The sequence below is a fragment of the Musca autumnalis genome, unplaced genomic scaffold (assembly GCF_047663935.1).
Source record: "Musca autumnalis isolate F117 unplaced genomic scaffold, ASM4766393v1 scaffold_6, whole genome shotgun sequence".
In the NCBI taxonomy this organism is placed as follows: domain Eukaryota; kingdom Metazoa; phylum Arthropoda; class Insecta; order Diptera; family Muscidae; genus Musca; species Musca autumnalis.
In genome coordinates, this window is record NW_027412199.1 from 4,821,074 (window position 1) to 4,838,513 (window position 17,440).

The 17,440-nt window shown below is 34.3% G+C and overlaps 1 protein-coding gene across 6 annotated transcripts in view; it reads left to right on the forward strand.

Moving 5' to 3' along the window:
* Window positions 1-17,213, forward strand: part of Ca-alpha1D (Ca[2+]-channel protein alpha[[1]] subunit D) — a 1,669,376-nt gene extending 1,652,163 nt beyond the window's left edge. For all 6 annotated transcript variants that reach the window (XM_073958159.1, XM_073958162.1, XM_073958158.1 and 3 more), the window contains exon 24: window positions 16,600-17,213. In XM_073958159.1, the coding sequence (XP_073814260.1) occupies window positions 16,600-16,869 (270 nt within the window). In that variant the 3' untranslated portion in view covers window positions 16,870-17,213. The remainder of the gene's footprint in view (window positions 1-16,599) is intronic.
* Window positions 17,214-17,440: the final 227 nt, after the last annotated feature.

Genomic DNA, 17,440 nt, shown 5'->3' on the forward strand with positions numbered 1-17,440 from the left:
AAAAATTAAATTCAACAAAATTCTTAGGTAATATGAAAATTGCTTTATCAAAATAGTTTCTAATGATAACAACAAATTTTTTTATCGACGATTGTCAATATGAACGTTATTTTTATCGGCAAAAATCAATCAAAAATTATCCAGATTTTTGAATTTTTTTATCAAATGGTTACAATTTTTTTCTGTGTACCTTTATAAAAGCCATGTTGCAACGGTAAAATAACGAGATTGAAAAAAGATTTATCTACCATGTATAATATTATATAAAGATTTTAGCAAAAATAGTGATTTTTGCAATAGATCTATAGGACAACTTTTTTGAAAAGCTCCCCTCAGATAGAGATTTATTGAAAATATCCCAAGAAGTACAATCAGAGCCTGAACACAAAATTTAACTATGAACGATGATAGTCCATCTGCATCCAACTTTCTTGAACTTTTGATTTTACTAATGTCACTAAGAATATCATCATTTGATAATGAAATGGTACTAAGATTTGAAGTAGCAAATATTCTGGAACTTATATTACTGGCAAAATCTACGTTACACAAAGCCTTATCAAAATTCGATTTAAAGAAAACAAGTAAAAAAGTTTCAGTCGGCTTTGCCGACAGAGATATACCCTCAGCCTGTGTGGATTGAAATATTTTTTTCCTAAAAAACTTATGTATTTAGAGGGGTTTTCAAAATTTTGGGCACTTGCACCGACAAAAGTACGGATAAGATTAAAGCTCAAAATTTTGAGGGGATATCGACAGCTTTTTTATCACACTAGCCTACGAAACACATAGTATCGCTGTAAACAGGGCCACTAGAAAAACCTTCGGTAAATATGTCCAAAGAATCCTCGAACCGCACAAAACTGTTGAACTTTTGTGTGGCTGGTACCACAAGGATTGGACAGATATGGCCCAAATTTGAACACAAACTAAGTTTCGACAACATTTAGAAATCAAAAGTTTGGACCCAATCGGTTGCTACGTCTACGAGAAATCGCGCGTACCATTTTAGCGAATATTTTCGAACTTTTGTGGGGAAAGTACCGGACGGAGTGTACCTATAAGCACCACCTTCGAATTTCATCTAATATTCGAAGAAATATTACAATATCCAAAGTGTGGACGAAAGCAGTATTCGGTTCGAACCCTCCAGCGACTAAATATGGTGCCATAGTGATTTTTTACAACTTCCGTGCTGTTTTCTCAAGAAGTATGGACTTGCCCCTGAAAAACCTTTTACTGACGTAATTGAGGCATCGAATGCAAGTGGCTTCAACAAAAATCAATGTGATTCGAGAGCAGGTCTTAAAGTGAATTTATCCAAAATTTTTTGTGGGAGGTACCCGAAGGATTGGACAAATATAGTCCATATTCGAACCTGGTAGATATCTGGTAGATATTTTAGGATGTTTAAAGTATCGACCAAATCGGTCACTCCCATCAAGAGCGCAAAATTTTTCCGAACATTTTTGAACTTTTGTGGGGGAGGTACCTGGAGCAGTGGACCGATATGGCTTATCTTCGAACTTAAACTAAGTTTGCACAAAATATTACGAAGACCAAATTGTGAACCGAATCGGTAAATCCGTTCGAGAGTTATCTTGCGCTTCAATCACTACACAAGGGTCATAGGGCTTTTTTGTACCTTTCAGGCTATTTTCTCAGGGAGTACGGGCTTGCCCCTGATGAAACTTGTACTGTTATATGGAGGCAGTAAATACAAGTTGCTACAACAAAAATCAAAGGGATTCATCAACAGGTCCTAAACTGAACTTTTCCGAAATTTTGTGTGGGAGGCACCCGAAGGAGTGGACCGATTGAGTCCATATTTAAACTTCATCTAAGTCTGGAAAAATTTCACGATGTGCAAAGTATGGACCAAATCGGTTATTTCCGTCAAGAGTTATCGTGCGTACAAATTTTCCGAACTTTTGTGGGGGAGGTACCGGAAGGAGTGGGCCGATATAACCCATCTTCGAACTTAAACTAAGTTTCGAGAGTTATCGTGCGCTCCAGCCAGCCGGACAGACAGACGGACGCACATGGCTAAATCAACTCCAAATTGCCTGAAACACATTTCGTCCAAATGGGGTCTAAACCATTATTTCGATGCGGCACATTTTGCCCGTATAAAAGTGTATATATAAAAATCAACAATTTCTTGTGGAAGATTTGAATTACTCCCCTGAAGGAATATCGAGAGTTTGTTTTTAGATTGAATAAAGTTTCAAAAATATTTTGGATTAGAATAGAATTTAAAAACTTAAATTCTTTTTGACAAACATTATAAGGGGAAAATACTCCTCATCAGACGACTTAATATACATATTATATAATTTATTTCTTCGATTAAATAAAGAGTAAAGAGAGGCTATAATTAAATGGCCAAATAATATTTGGTAAATTAAAATCTCCAAATATACAAAGTTTTGAGCTTGAATCCAATTTCTTATATATGTAGATATAATGTTATTTATGTGCTGGGAATATATGTCATAACTACTATTAGGAGGAATATACGAAACTCCGAAATAAAAGCTCTTGTTTGATCTAATACATTATCAATTTGAATATTAGTACATATAAATGAATTTATTCGCTTCTTAACAGCTAAAAGAACACCTCCTCCACCAGGAACGTACGCAGGATTTAATTTCAGTGGGGGCCCAACTTGCCCAAAAATCATGAAAATTTGAAACGTTATGTAGCGTTACATGAAGCTATTTTAAAGGGTTTGTAAGTTGATTTTATATGAAATATTGACAAAAAGTACATAAATTCAGTAGTATTTGGGGTTCAATATTAATTTTTTACAGAGTATAAAATATAAGTCCTAGGATATATAGAATTGAAAATAAACCACATCAACGTTTTTCATTTTACAACCGCAGAGAATTGCAATAGTTTTTGATATCGCAGTTTTATATTTTCATATATTTTCAGTATTTCGAAGATCTTAAATTAGATTTTGGGAATTCTTTTAATCCGATCCCTATGTAACTCTGTTCGCGAGTAGGACAAATTAACGTGTGTAAGTTAAATGTGTTGGAAGGTATACTTCGAAAAAGAAGAATAACTCAAATCCACGAGTGCAGCTTGGACTTCTATATCTAGAGATAGTGTCGATAACCTAAGAATAAAATATTATTTTATGTCATAAAAACGCCAAATTTGCTTCTTTACTAGAAGTGATAGAGTCTGTAGAAGAAAATTAAAAACTTCAGAAATTTAAAATCGGACGATACAGATTACGACTCATAGACTCCGAATCCTTCTCGCAGTACTGTTGAGACCACAAAACTCATGTTTGGGCTATGTCAAAGCAGGGTCGAACAAATATCTCAGAAACCAATATCAGAAATCATTCGGCAAATTCTTAGCTAAATCGCGACAAAACACTTTAAGTCGAAAAAGTTCCATGATTGTTGTTCCGGTTCTAATCGCTACTTTCTGTATAATGTTACAGAAGAAGCATTATTTTATAATTGTACAAGTGGACGTTTTTAGACTCGATGATATTAAACACTTTGCAGGACTCAGTTCTTGCAACTTTTTGGAACTAGAATTTAAATATTTCTTAAATTAAATGTATTGTTTAAATGTAATGGTTTTGACAAATAACAATCGATCCTTAAAGAACCCCACATAATTATTTGCTAATATTAAGCAAAGTAATCAAGAAGGATCACTCTTGTCCAAAAGAAAACTAAAAACTTCAGAAATTTTAAATCGGACAATACAGACTACGACTCATAGACTCCGAATCCTTCTCGCAGTACTGTTGAGACCACAAAACTCATGTTTGGGCTATGGCAAAGCATGGTCGAACAAATATCTCAGAAACCAATATCAGAAATCATTCGGCAAAGTTTTAGCTAAATCGTGACAAAACACTTTAAGTCGAAAAAATTCCATGTTTGTTGTTCCGGCTGTAATCGCTACTTTCTGTATAATGGCCTATTTGGACGCAAAAAATTGCTAATAAAAATATCGAAACTTTTGGGATATTTATCTTAACTATTGTGGACGTTCGGAATAAATGCATACGTTTTGCAAAAAAAATTAATTTAGATCAAAGCGCAAAAGTGTTAAAATGTCATATCCCTAAATAATAGCCAAGATAGAAAGTCAGCATGGCATATTTCTGTAGTGCAAGTAGGTAAACGTAAACGGGTATTCTATTTCCCAACGAGTCTGTTGTCTGGTTACTAACAAACATTGTCAACGCCAAAGCGCCTTTATTTACGGACAGCAAAAATGCATGTCTTCTGCTTCAAAACAACACATCACACAATTTCACTGTTCACAACAATATACATAAATTAGCTAATTCAGAAATTCACCAACTTTCCGTAGTCTGGACACCTTCACATGTTGGTATTTCGATCAACCAAACGGCCGATTATTTTGCCAAACACACTGCCAACGTTGGAGCACCAATAAATTACTACCTCTCTGTCACAGACGCATCCAATCAAATCGAATCCTGTTTATGGAACGAGTTTGTAGATTCCTACAGGGAAACCTCTCAGTCGAAAGGGGCATATTTCTTCATATTTTTCCCAGTGCCATCAAACCAACCTTGGTTCAAGAAATCCAATAGGAAACCTGAAAACATAAAAATAATCAACAGACTGCTCACTGGGCACACTTACACAAAAAAATACTTCCACACTGCAATTTCACTGCAAGAAATTCGAGGAAAAAAGAGATATACTTTTGCCCTGTTTAAAGAATACAACAACTTACCTGAAGTCCTGATGTGCAGAAACCACCAACATATATGTAGATGAGCTTCTCAAGTTAATATTAGAATGCAAACTTGTTTTATAATTAATAACTTTTACAAATTTTTAATTTAAATTCTTGTCTTCTTTTTTCTATCACATTTGTTGTGATATCATGTTTCTATCATACATACATATGTACATACCATCTAAACATAAAAACAATAAAAGAGTACTTAAGTCTATCATGCCCTGGTGAATGACCACGAAAGTGTTCTACCACCAACATACTTGACAACGTATTGAAGTACAAAAAAAAAAAAAAACAGATTGATTCCTAAATATCTGCGACAACTTACACATTTGAGCGGCGCAGACAAAGTATGCTTCTCTATTGATTGAAAAGTGACGATTTTTCTTTTTCATATGTTCCATCGCACAATTGTTCATATGTCGGTCTTACTTCACACCAAAGTCCCAAAAATTCTTCCTTTCAGAGTTTTATTGTGAACACGGTATGGTCACTAACAAAAATGACAGTATATTTCTTTTCAAGGTCGAGGAAAAGGGAAACAATTTTCTAACCTTAAAAAATATTATCGACTCGGACATTTTTACTTCAAAAATATTCAAAACACAACAAAAATTACAAAAAGCTCATTTAATCTATTTTAAAATGTAATTTTTTAACTAATTTCAAACAAACACCTAAACAACAAAAACCAAGCATATGTTCGTACATATTTATAAAAATTAATTCGCATACGCAAAGATGAAAAGTAAAGATTCTCTTCAGAAAATAATAATTATACCCTCCACCATAATATGGAGGGTATAATTAAATTTGTCATTCCGTTTGTAACACATCGAAATATTCATCAGAGACCCTATAAAGTATATATATTTTCGATCAGTGTAAAATTCTAAGTCGATATAAAAATGTCCGTCTGTCCGTCCGTCTGTTGAAATGAAGATACAGCTCGCAATTTTTAAGATAGACTTTTGTAATTTGTTGTAGAAGTTTCCATTTCTCCTACGATGTTTGGTTTTGCCAATGGGCTATATCGGTCCACGTTTTGATATAGCCCCCATAGAACGCTACCACCCGATTTTCGGTATTTTTAAGGCTTTAGCCTCATTATCACTTCGAAATGGCTGAAATTTGGTACTGAGTCTTAACTGGGATTATAAAATGTTCCCCCAGAAAATTTTCGATATAGGTCCACGCTGTCATATAGCCCCCATAGAACGGTACTTCCCGATTTTCGGTATTTTGAATGTTGTGGCCACAATAATCCATAAAAATGGCTTAAATTTGGTATTTAGTCTTCGTTGGTGGTATAAAACTTTCATCCAGAAATTTGTCGGTACAGGTCCATGCCTTAATATAGCCCCCATAGAACGGTACCTCCCGATTTTCGGTATTTTGAAGTTTTTAGAATTATTACACACCGAAATGGCTAAAATTGGGTATTTAGTCTTCTTTGGGGAATAGAACTTTCCATATGAAATTTGTCGGTATAGTTCCACGCCTTCATATAGCGCCCATAGAAAGTACCTCCCGATTTTCGGTATTTTGTAGGTTGTGGCCAAAATAATCCACCGAAATGGCTGAAATTTAATCTTCTTTGGGGATACAAAACTTTCCATATGAAATTTGTCGGTATATTTCCACGCCTTAATATTGCCCTATAGAATGGTACCTCCCGACTTTCGGTATTTTGAAGGTTATGACCTCAATATTGCCCCGAAATAGCTGAAAGTTGTAACTTAGCCTTCGTGGGTGATATAAAACTTTCCCCCCATAAATTTGTCGGTACGGTTTTCGGTATTTTGAAGACTGTGGTCACAATAGCTCACCGAAATGGCAGAAATTTGGTATTTAGTCTTAGTTGGTGGTATAAAATTTTCCCCCAGAAATTTGTCGGTACAGGTCCAAGCCTGCTTTTAGCCCCCATAGAACGGTACTTCCCGATTTTCTGTATTTTGAAGGTATTTTCAGAAATTTAAAATCGGACGATACAGATTACGACTCATAGACTCCGAATCCTTCTCGCAGTACTGTTGAGACCACAAAACTCATGTTTGGGCTATGTCAAAGCATGCTCGAACAAATATCTCAGAAACCAATATCAGAAATCATTCGGCAAAATCTTAGCTAAATCGCGACAAAACACTTTAAGTCGAAAAAGTTCCATGATTGTTGTTCCGGTTCTAATCGCTACTTTCTGTATAATGTTACAGAAGAAGCATTATTTTATAATTGTACAAGTGGACGTTTTTAGACTCGATGATATTAAACACTTTGCAGGACTCAGTTCTTGCAACTTTTTGGAACTAGAATTTAAATATTTCTTAAATTAAATGTATTGTTTAAATGTAATGGTTTTGACAAATAACAATCGATCCTTAAAGAACCCCACATAATTATTCGCTAATATTAAGCAAAGTAATCAAGAAGGATCACTCTTGTCCAAAAGAAAACTAAAAACTTCAGAAATTTAAAATCGGACGATACAGACTACGACTCATAGACTCCGAATCCTTCTCGCAGTATTGTTGAGACCACAAAACTCATGTTTGGGCTATGGCAAAGCATGGTCGAACAAATATCTCAGAAACCAATATCAGAAACCATTCGGCAAAGTTTTAGCTAAATCGTGACAAAACACTTTAAGTCGAAAAAATTCCATGTTTGTTGTTCCGGCTGTAATCGCTACTTTCTGTATAATGGCCTATTTGGACGCAAAAAATTGCTAATAAAAATATCGAAACTTTTGGGATATTTATCTTAACTATTGTGGACGTTCGGAATAAATGCATACGTTTTGCTAAAAAAATTAATTTAGATCAAAGCGCAAAAGTGTTAAAATGTCATATCCCTAAATAATAGCCAAGATAGATAGTCAGCATGGCACATTTCTGTAGTGCAAGTAGGTAAACGTAAACGGGTATTCTATTTCCCAACGAGTCTGTTGTCTGGTTACTAACAAACATTGTCAACGCCAAAGCGCCTTTATTTACGGACAGCAAAAATGCATGTCTTCTGCTTCAAAACAACACATCACACAATTTCACTGTTCACAACAATATACATAAATTAGCTAATTCAGAAATTCACCAACTTTCCGTAGTCTGGACACCTTCACATGTTGGTATTTCGGTCAACCAAACGGCCGATTATTTTGCCAAACACGCTGCCAACGTTGGAGCACCAATAAATTACTACCTCTCTGTCACAGACGCATCCAATCAAATCGAATCCTGTTTATGGAACGAGTTTGTAGATTCCTACAGGGAAACTTTCCCCTTTCGACTGAGAAAATGGGCATATTTCTTCATATTTTTCCCAGTGCCATCAAACCAACCTTGGTTCAAGAAATCCAATAGGAAACCTGAAAACATAAAAATAATCAACAGACTGCTCACTGGGCACACTTACACAAAAAAATACTTCCACACTGCAATTTCACTGCAAGAAATTCGAGGAAAAAAGAGATATACTTTTGCCCTGTTTAAAGAATACAACAACTTACCTGAAGTCCTGATGTGCAGAAACCACCAACATATATGTAGATGAGCTTCTCAAGTTAATATTAGAATGCAAACTTGTTTTATAATTAATAACTTTTACAAATTTTTAATTTAAATTCTTGTCTTCTTTTTTCTATCACATTTGTTTTGATATCATGTTTCTATCATACATACATATGTACATACCATGTAAACATAAAAACAATAAAAGAGTACTTAAGTCTATCATGCCCTGGTGACTGACCACGAAAGTGTTCTACCACCAACATACTTGACAACGTATTGAAGTACAAAAAAAAAAAAAACAGATTGATTCCTAAATATCTGCGACAACTTACACATTTGAGCGGCGCAGACAAAGTATGCTTCTCTATTGATTGAAAAGTGACGATTTTTCTTTTTCATATGTTCCATCGCACAATTGTTCATATGTCGGTCTTACTTCACACCAAAGTCCCAAAAATTCTTCCTTTCAGAGTTTTATTGTGAACACGGTATGGTCACTAACAAAAATGACAGTATATTTCTTTTCAAGGTCGAGGAAAAGGGAAACAATTTTCTAACCTTAAAAAAATATTATCGACTCGGACATTTTTACTTCAAAAATATTCAAAACACAACAAAAATTACAAAAAGCTCATTTAATCTATTTTAAAATGTAATTTTTTAACTAATTTCAAACAAACACCTAAACAACAAAAACCAAGCATATGTTCGTACATATTTATAAAAATTATTTCGCATACGCAAAGATGAAAAGTAAAGATTCTCTTCAGAAAATAATAATTATACCCTCCACCATAATATGGAGGGTATAATTAAATTTGTCATTCCGTTTGTAACACATCGAAATATTCATCAGAGACCCTATAAAGTATATATATTTTCGATCAGTGTAAAATTCTAAGTCGATATAAAAATGTCCCTCTGTCCGTCCGTCTGTTGAAATGAAGATACAGCTCGCAATTTTTAAGATAGACTTTTGTAATTTGGTGTAGAAGTTTCCATTTCTCCTACGATGTTTGGTATTGCCAATGGGCTATATCGGTCCACGTTTTGATATAGCCCCCATAGAACGCTACCACCCGATTTTCGGTATTTTTAAGGCTTTAGCCTCATTATCACTTCGAAATGGCTGAAATTTGGTACTGAGTCTTAACTGGGAGTATAAAACTTTCCCCCAGAAAATTTTCGATATAGGTCCACGTTTTGATATAGCCCCCATAGAACGGTACTTCCCGATTTTCGGTATTTTGAACGTTGTGGCCACAATAATCCATAAAAATGGCTTAAATTTGGTATTTAGTCTTCGTTGGTGGTATAAAACTTTCATCCAGAAATTTGTCGGTACAGGTCCATGCCTTAATATAGCCCCCATAGAACGGTACCTCCCGATTTTCGGCATTTTTAAGTTTTTAGAATCATTACACACCGAAATGGCTAAAATAGGGTATTTAGTCTTCTTTGGGGAATAGAACTTTCCATATGAAATTTGTCGGTATAGTTCCACGCCTTCATATAGCGCCCATAGAAAGTACCTCCCGATTTTCGGTATTTTGTAGGTTGTGGCCAAAATAATCCACCGAAATGGCTGAAATTTAATCTTCTTTGGGGATAAAAAACTTTCCATATGAAATTTGTCGGTATATTTCCACGCCTTAATATTGCCCTATAGAATGGTACCTCCCGACTTTCGGTATTTTGAAGGTTATGACCTCAATATTGCCCCGAAATAGCTGAAAGTTGTAACTTAGCCTTCGTGGGTGATATAAAACTTTCCCCCCATAAATTTGTCGGTACGGTTTTCGGTATCTTGAAGACTGTGGTCACAATAGCTCACCGAAATGGCAGAAATTTGGTATTTAGTCTTCGTTGGTGGTATAAAATTTTCCCCCAGAAATTTGTCGGTACAGGTCCAAGCCTGCTTTTAGCCCCCATAGAACGGTACCTCCCGATTTTCGGTATTTTGAAGGTTGTGGCCACAACAACCCACCGAAATGGCTGAAATTCGTCGGTATGGGCCCACGCTTATATATAGGCCCTATAGAAGGGTTCCTCCCGATTTTCTTATTTCTGAATGTTGTGACGTCAATATCCCACCGAAAGACTGAAATTTGTTATTTAGTACTCCATGGGGTTATAAAATTTTCCGCAAGAGAATTATCAGTATAGGTATACCTCTTCCTATATCCCTATAGAAGCGTATCCCTTAATTTTCGGTATTTTGAAGGTTTTAGCCACATTATTTTACCGAAGTATAGGGAACTTAGTATTTAGTCTTCTTTGAATCTAAAAACTTTCCGCCAGAAAAATAGATCGATGTTTTGATACAGCTCCCATAGAACGGTACATCCCGAATTTCGGTATTTTGAAGGTTAGCCACATTGTTTTACCGACATTGCTGAAATTTGGTATTTAGTCTTCTTCGAAAACAAAAGGAAACTAATTGTTCAATTTTACTTCCATACATTCGTGGTGGAGGGTATAACAAGTTCGGCCCGTCCGAACTTAACGCCGTTCTTACTTGTTTTTTGATAAAAAAAAAACAAAACTTCAAAATCAAAAGGAGCTTCACGTCACACCTTTTTATAATAAGTCTCCTTTTTGATATGTACGTATGTCAACTTATAAGAAGCTACAAAATTGGCGAATATACATATTTCAACAAACTCACCCAACTTTTATATTCTTAAAACTGATTACAAATTTATAAAAAAAAATATTATTTTATTCCAAAAAAGTCATAATAGTTAAATTATAACAACACTGTCCACAATAGAAAGCAACACAGAAGAAGCATACAAAAATTATATCCACTTTATTTTCACTAAATGAGGATCATCAAAACAGTGTACATAATTCCAAAAAAATATATTTGCTGTTATGCTGCCAATAGTAAAATTAGGTTATTATTTACTTGAAAAATTAATGAAACATCAGTCGCCACTCATATTCCCGGTGGGATAAAACATCAAAAAAAAAATGTAAAAGTGAGAAAAAGAAGAAGCACAACCGTGATAGTTGCTTGTGCTTTTCTACGCCAACGACGTTTTGGTTTTGGTTGGTTCCAATTTTAATAAAATTGCAAGATTAGAATTTAAATTAAAATGTAATGCTACGTTTACATTTACGAAATCCACTCGATTTCAACTGTCAATTCCATAGCTCAAACGTCAAACGAAATATCATCTGGTCGAGTGGATTTCGTAAATGTAAACCAAGCATAAGTAACAAAATACCTTTATCCAAAAAATTTCAAATTTTCTCGTACAACAAAATTAAACTTTTCTTTATTAAATATAATTTGGCAAAAGAGCGTCTGCACGCTTAATTCTACGAAAAACTCGAATTTGTATTTAATAATTCCAACAACACCAAAATAGTGACATTATATATGGTGTTGCTATATCAAAATGTATCCTTCGTCAAGGGTTATTTTTATCTTAGTACTGTACGTACCCCTTAAGTTCGTTTTTAAAAAAGATCAGCCGTATCTCACCCTTACACATTAACAGCGAGATCAACGTTGCACACCAATACACACCCTAACTCCAAAAAATAAAAATTCCAGCACTGTCCCTACACCCAAAAACAAATTGAGCACCATTAAGTAATTTTCGTATACTTATGGTACGTATTTCGACGACATATCTCAGCCATACACGGACATTAATACAAAATAATTACAGTAAATTCCATAATAATTACAGTAATTCCAAACCTCAAGATTCCAGCTGTATCCGTTCGTCCAATTCCAAATTGTACCAAACTTAGTATCAAGTCGAACTCTTCGTACCCATAAGAAAGATTTTCCAAAACTACCTCAATCCTTCACTTTAGTAGTAATCTTACTTCCAAATTTCAGGATTCAAACTCTATCCGTTAAACCAAATTAAAATTGTACTAAATGTAGAACAATTTAGAATTTTCGTACCAATTTTCAAAACTTCCTCAACGCAACAGGGCTACAATAATCATACTTTCAAATTGCAGGATTCCACCGCTATCCGTTCACCTACATACAAATTGTACTAAATTTAGTACCATTTAGTGCTTTTCGTAACCATAAGTTTGCTTTTTCAAAACAACCTGAATCCTACTCTTCGACTGTAATCGTAATTCCAAATTTCAGGATTCCAGCTCTATTAATTAACCCGAATCCAAATTGTATCAAATTTAGTACCATTTCTTTCCCAAACAAAAATTTTAGGATTCCAGCTCTACCCGTTCACCCAAATCCACATTGTACCATATTTAGTACCATTTAGTACTTCTCGTACGCACACGTACGACTTTTCAAAATTTCCTCAATACTACACTCCTACAGTAATCTTAATTCCTAATTCCAACACTATCCGTTTACTAAAATTCAAATTGTACCGAATTTAGTGCTTTCTGTACCCATAAGTACGAATTTCCAAAACTACCTCAATTCTACTGTCCGACAGTAATCTTAGTTCCAAATTTCAGAATTCCAGCTTTATCCGTTCATCCAAATCCAAATTGTACCAAATTTAGTACCATTTAGTACTTTTCGTACTCAAAGGTACGAATTTCTAAAACTATCTCAATCCTACACCCCTACAGTAATCTTAATTCAAAACTTTAGGATTCCAGCTCTATCCGTTCACCCAAATCCAAATTTAGTACTGCTAGTAATCATAAAAACGAACTTCCAAAACCATTTCCTTATTTCAACGCCATTTCCCAACCTTGATACTTAAAATTCAGGATTCCAGTTCTATCCGTTCACCCAAATCCAAATTGTAATAAATTTAGTACCATTTAGTACTTTTCCTACACATAAATACGAATTTCCAAAATTTCCCCAATCCTATGATCCAACAGTAATCTCAATTTCAAATTTCAGGATTCCAGCTCTGTCCGTTCACTCGAATCCCTATTGTACCAAATTTAGTACTTTTCGAACACATAAGTACGAATTTCCAAAACCACCCTCATATCTCAGTCCTACACTTCACAGTAATCTTAATTCCAAATTTCAGGTTTCCAGCTACATACATACGTTCACCCAAATCCAAATTGTACTAAATTTAGTACTAAATTTTTAGTACTTTTCGTACCCATAAGTACGAATTTTCAAAACTACCTCAATTCTACACCCCACCAGTAATCTCAATTCCAAATTTCGAGATTCCAACTATATCCGTTCACCCAAATCCCCATTGTCCCAAATTTAGTACCATTTAGTACTTTTCATTCACATAAGTAAGAATTTCCAAAACTTCCCCAGTCCTACACTCCAACAGTAATATCAATTCCAAATTTCAGGAATCCAGCTCTATCCGTTCACTCAAATCCAAATTGTACTAAATTTAGTACCAATTATTACATTTCGTACACTCAAGTTTCCAAAAACCCTTTGGTGCATCTTTCTTACTCTTCTATCCTATCCGTTCACCAAAACCGAAACTGTACCAAATTTAGTGCTATTTAGTATTTTTCGTACCCTATGTACGAATTTCCAAAACTTACACAATATTAAACTCCACCAGTAATCTCAGTTCCAAATTTAGAGATTCCAGCGCTATCCGTTCACCCAAATCCCCATTATACAAAATTTATTTCCATTTAGTACTTTCCGTACACATAAGTACTAATTTCCAAAACCACCTTCATATCTCAATCCTACACTTCAACAGTAATATTAATTCCAAATTTCAGGTTTCCAGCTCTATCCGTTCATTCAAATCCAAATTGTACTAAATTTAGCACCGTTTAGTACTTTTCGTACCCATAAGTACGAATTTTCAAAACTACCTCAATCCTACACCCCACCAGTAATCTCAATTCCAAATTTCGAGATTCCAGCTATTATCCTTTCACCCAAATCCCCATTGTATCAAATTTAGTACCATTTAGTACTTTTCATACACATAAGTACGAATTTCCAAAAGTTCTTCAATCCTACACTCCAACAGTAATCTCAATTCCAAATATCAGGATTCCAGCTCTATCCGTTCACCCAAATCCCTATTGTACCAAATTTAGTACTATTTAGTACTTTTCGTACACATAAGCACGAATTTCCAAAACTACCCTCATATCTCAATCCTACACTACAACAGTAACCTTAATTCCAAATTTCAGGTTTCCAGCTCTTTACGTTCACCCAAATCTAAATTGTACTAAATTTAGTACTTTTCGTACACATGATTGGTAATTTTTCAAACCATTTCCTTTTAGAAGCACCACTTGCCAACCTTGATTTCCATACCAAATTCCTATATTCCTATATTCCTGGGGCCTATTATTGATTTCATTAATTATTTAGCGATTTCATCAAATTACAGATTTTGAAATTGAAAATTGAATAGTTATGACTGTACATCTCCATATACGATAAAATTCTTAATTGCAAATAAATCGTGGTAATATGCACAATTCTATTGCACTTTCATTGATTTGCAAACATTTAGTTATTACCAAAAAGTCAGGTCCATACAGTTTTTAGTTGTTGTTATTTCTGGCCGATTTCTGAATTTATTCCCCTAATGTTGTCTTCAACAGCAACTCATTTGTTCATTTGCGTAATTGATGTTTATACACCATTATCACCAACTGCGACATCTGTTGCAATGGAAGATAACAAATGTCTTGTCTTTCTATTATTTAGTGGTTTACGATAAAATATGTGCGCCTAGAAGTAAACTACAAAATTTGAAATTATGTGTGATCTCTTACGATATCAAGAAGTTATGGCATTGTTAATTTTACACATGTCTTACAGAGGGCCAACTAAGTGAATAAGTACGTAATAGCAATGAAAAATAAGGATTTTTGTTGTTGTTATTTTTTGTGGTTCCAGGACGAATTTTCTAAAACCCGGCCTTATCTCGCACATTTGCATCAAAAGTGACCCACTGGTAAAATTTCAAGCTCCTAGCTTTGGCCGTTTTGGCTGGGCGTTTATGATGAGTCAGTCAGTCAGTCAGTCAATCACTTATCACCAAGCTCATTTATATATATAGATGACATGTTTATAAATGATTATCATATTACAAACTTAGTCTATTTACAAAGTTTCGCCATGTGTTTCTATTATTAGCTAAAAATTGTAATTGATCTAGATTTTGGTTAGTTTCTGACATGATTGTTCTTCTCCATGTAGTTCGTGGTCTGCCTCTTTTGCGACGTTCTTGTGGATTCCATCTAAGAGCCGAGTGGGAAATTTCGTCCTCGCTTTTCCTCAATGTATGGCCCAGCCAACCGTATTTTTTCCTGGTTATATCGGATGCTATTTTATGTTGCCGTGTAACGATCCACAATCGCACTTAGAGATGGTTTGCGGCGACCATATTTTCAAAATTCTTTGGAGACATCTGTTTATGAAAACCTGTAATTTGTTGATGATGTTGCTGGTAACGAGCCATGTCTCCGAGCCATATAATAGTGTTGATTTTACACACGCATTGAATATGTCGACTTTTGTTTTCAGATTTATCGTTTCCGAAGACCAGATATTTGCAAGAGATGCAAAAGTACACTGCGCTTTTCGTATGCGGCTTTCAACGTCTACACCATATATACATATTCGGATATGCAAAACAAGTTAAATATACTATCTGAAGAGTCCCTCAAAATCGGGCTTAAAATAAACTGCGCAAAAACAAAGACAATGAGAATTAGTGCAAGCAATAATACCCCGTTTAAAGTCTATGACAAAACCATTGAAAATGTAGACCGCTGTGAATACCTCGGTAGTATTTTATCAATATCGGGAGGAACAGTAAGAAGTAATCCATAACAAATTTATTTTAGAGAAATTTAACATGTTAGGAGTAGATATGAACACAATTGGTACCAAAAATTATACATTAATTTTTTTTAATTTTGACCAATGGCAGCTATCACTGTGGAACGGTTGTATTAGCTCCAATTGCAATTGTAAAAAACTCCCCAGAGTCAATATATGAAAATAAAAGAAAAAAAAACGCAAATCACGTAGATTTCTGCAATGGCCGCTTTATTCAAAGAGCTGCGTACCGTTGAGATGATGTTGTACTTTAGGACAAAAATTGAAAAACAAGTGATATTAAAAACCACTTTATCCACTGAATAAATTCTTCAGGTTCTAGGGGATAAGGGTTGCCATATTTTGGGTTCAACTTTTATGTTCAAAAGTCGTTAATTAAATTCATCTCTGCTGTTGAAGTCGCTCCAACACATGCAATTTGATACTTTTAATTACTATAGGGACATTTTAATTACCATAGAGAAAACTTGGAACGATGGAAGGAAGCTTCTATATCAACTGATAATATTTCAAGAAAAAGCGATAATCGTTTCTAAAAAAAAACTATTTCTTCTCGTTTAGCGGCAACATTCTTTATTTGGTAAAGTGTGGTCTTCTCTTCAACGCAAAGACGACATCAAAGACTGTAAACTGAGGAACTTCAAGAGAACTAAAACAATTCCAAATCAAATTGAATTTTTACAAACTGAGCAACACATCCGTCATTCTAAGGGAAATACCACTAAAAATTGTGTATCAATGGAAAAATGTAATTCAATATTAAATGCATCTTATGACCAATATTACATTAGTCAACCAAATTACTACAATAATGTGGAATATACCAGGTGAGTTCATTTTATTTTGCTTTATTACTGTGCGTGGTAAAATGAATATAATCGACCCTTAAATTTGGCGTATAGCGCCAATGCTTAGGAGAATAAAAGAGCAGAAAAGAAAAAAAGTGAAATGTATTTTATATATTACATGAATCAATATGCGGATATTACAATTATGCTTATAGAGTCTTCAACGATCCGATAGAATAAAATGATGACTATCGTTAAAATGATTTGACATTGAAGCATGCAGGTTTAACCAATAACCATAACCACCGTTTTTGGCTTAACTCAAAATGTGCAAAAAATTTCGGAAAATCAAAAAAAAAAAACACTCAAGAAAAAAATACAAAAAAATTGTCCACGACCTTCTCGACACTCTTTCTTTCTATACTCTAATACATCTCAAAATTGTGGTAAATATTGAAATATTTTTAAGATTTTTTAGGCATATTTCCACAACGCTTTTGCAAGAACATTTTTTTCTAAAATATTAAGAAATTCCTCTATTTGATGAAAAATGGCACTTTTATATATTAAGAACCGCCCAAATTTGTATTTTTTCAACTGTTCGCAAAAACTTG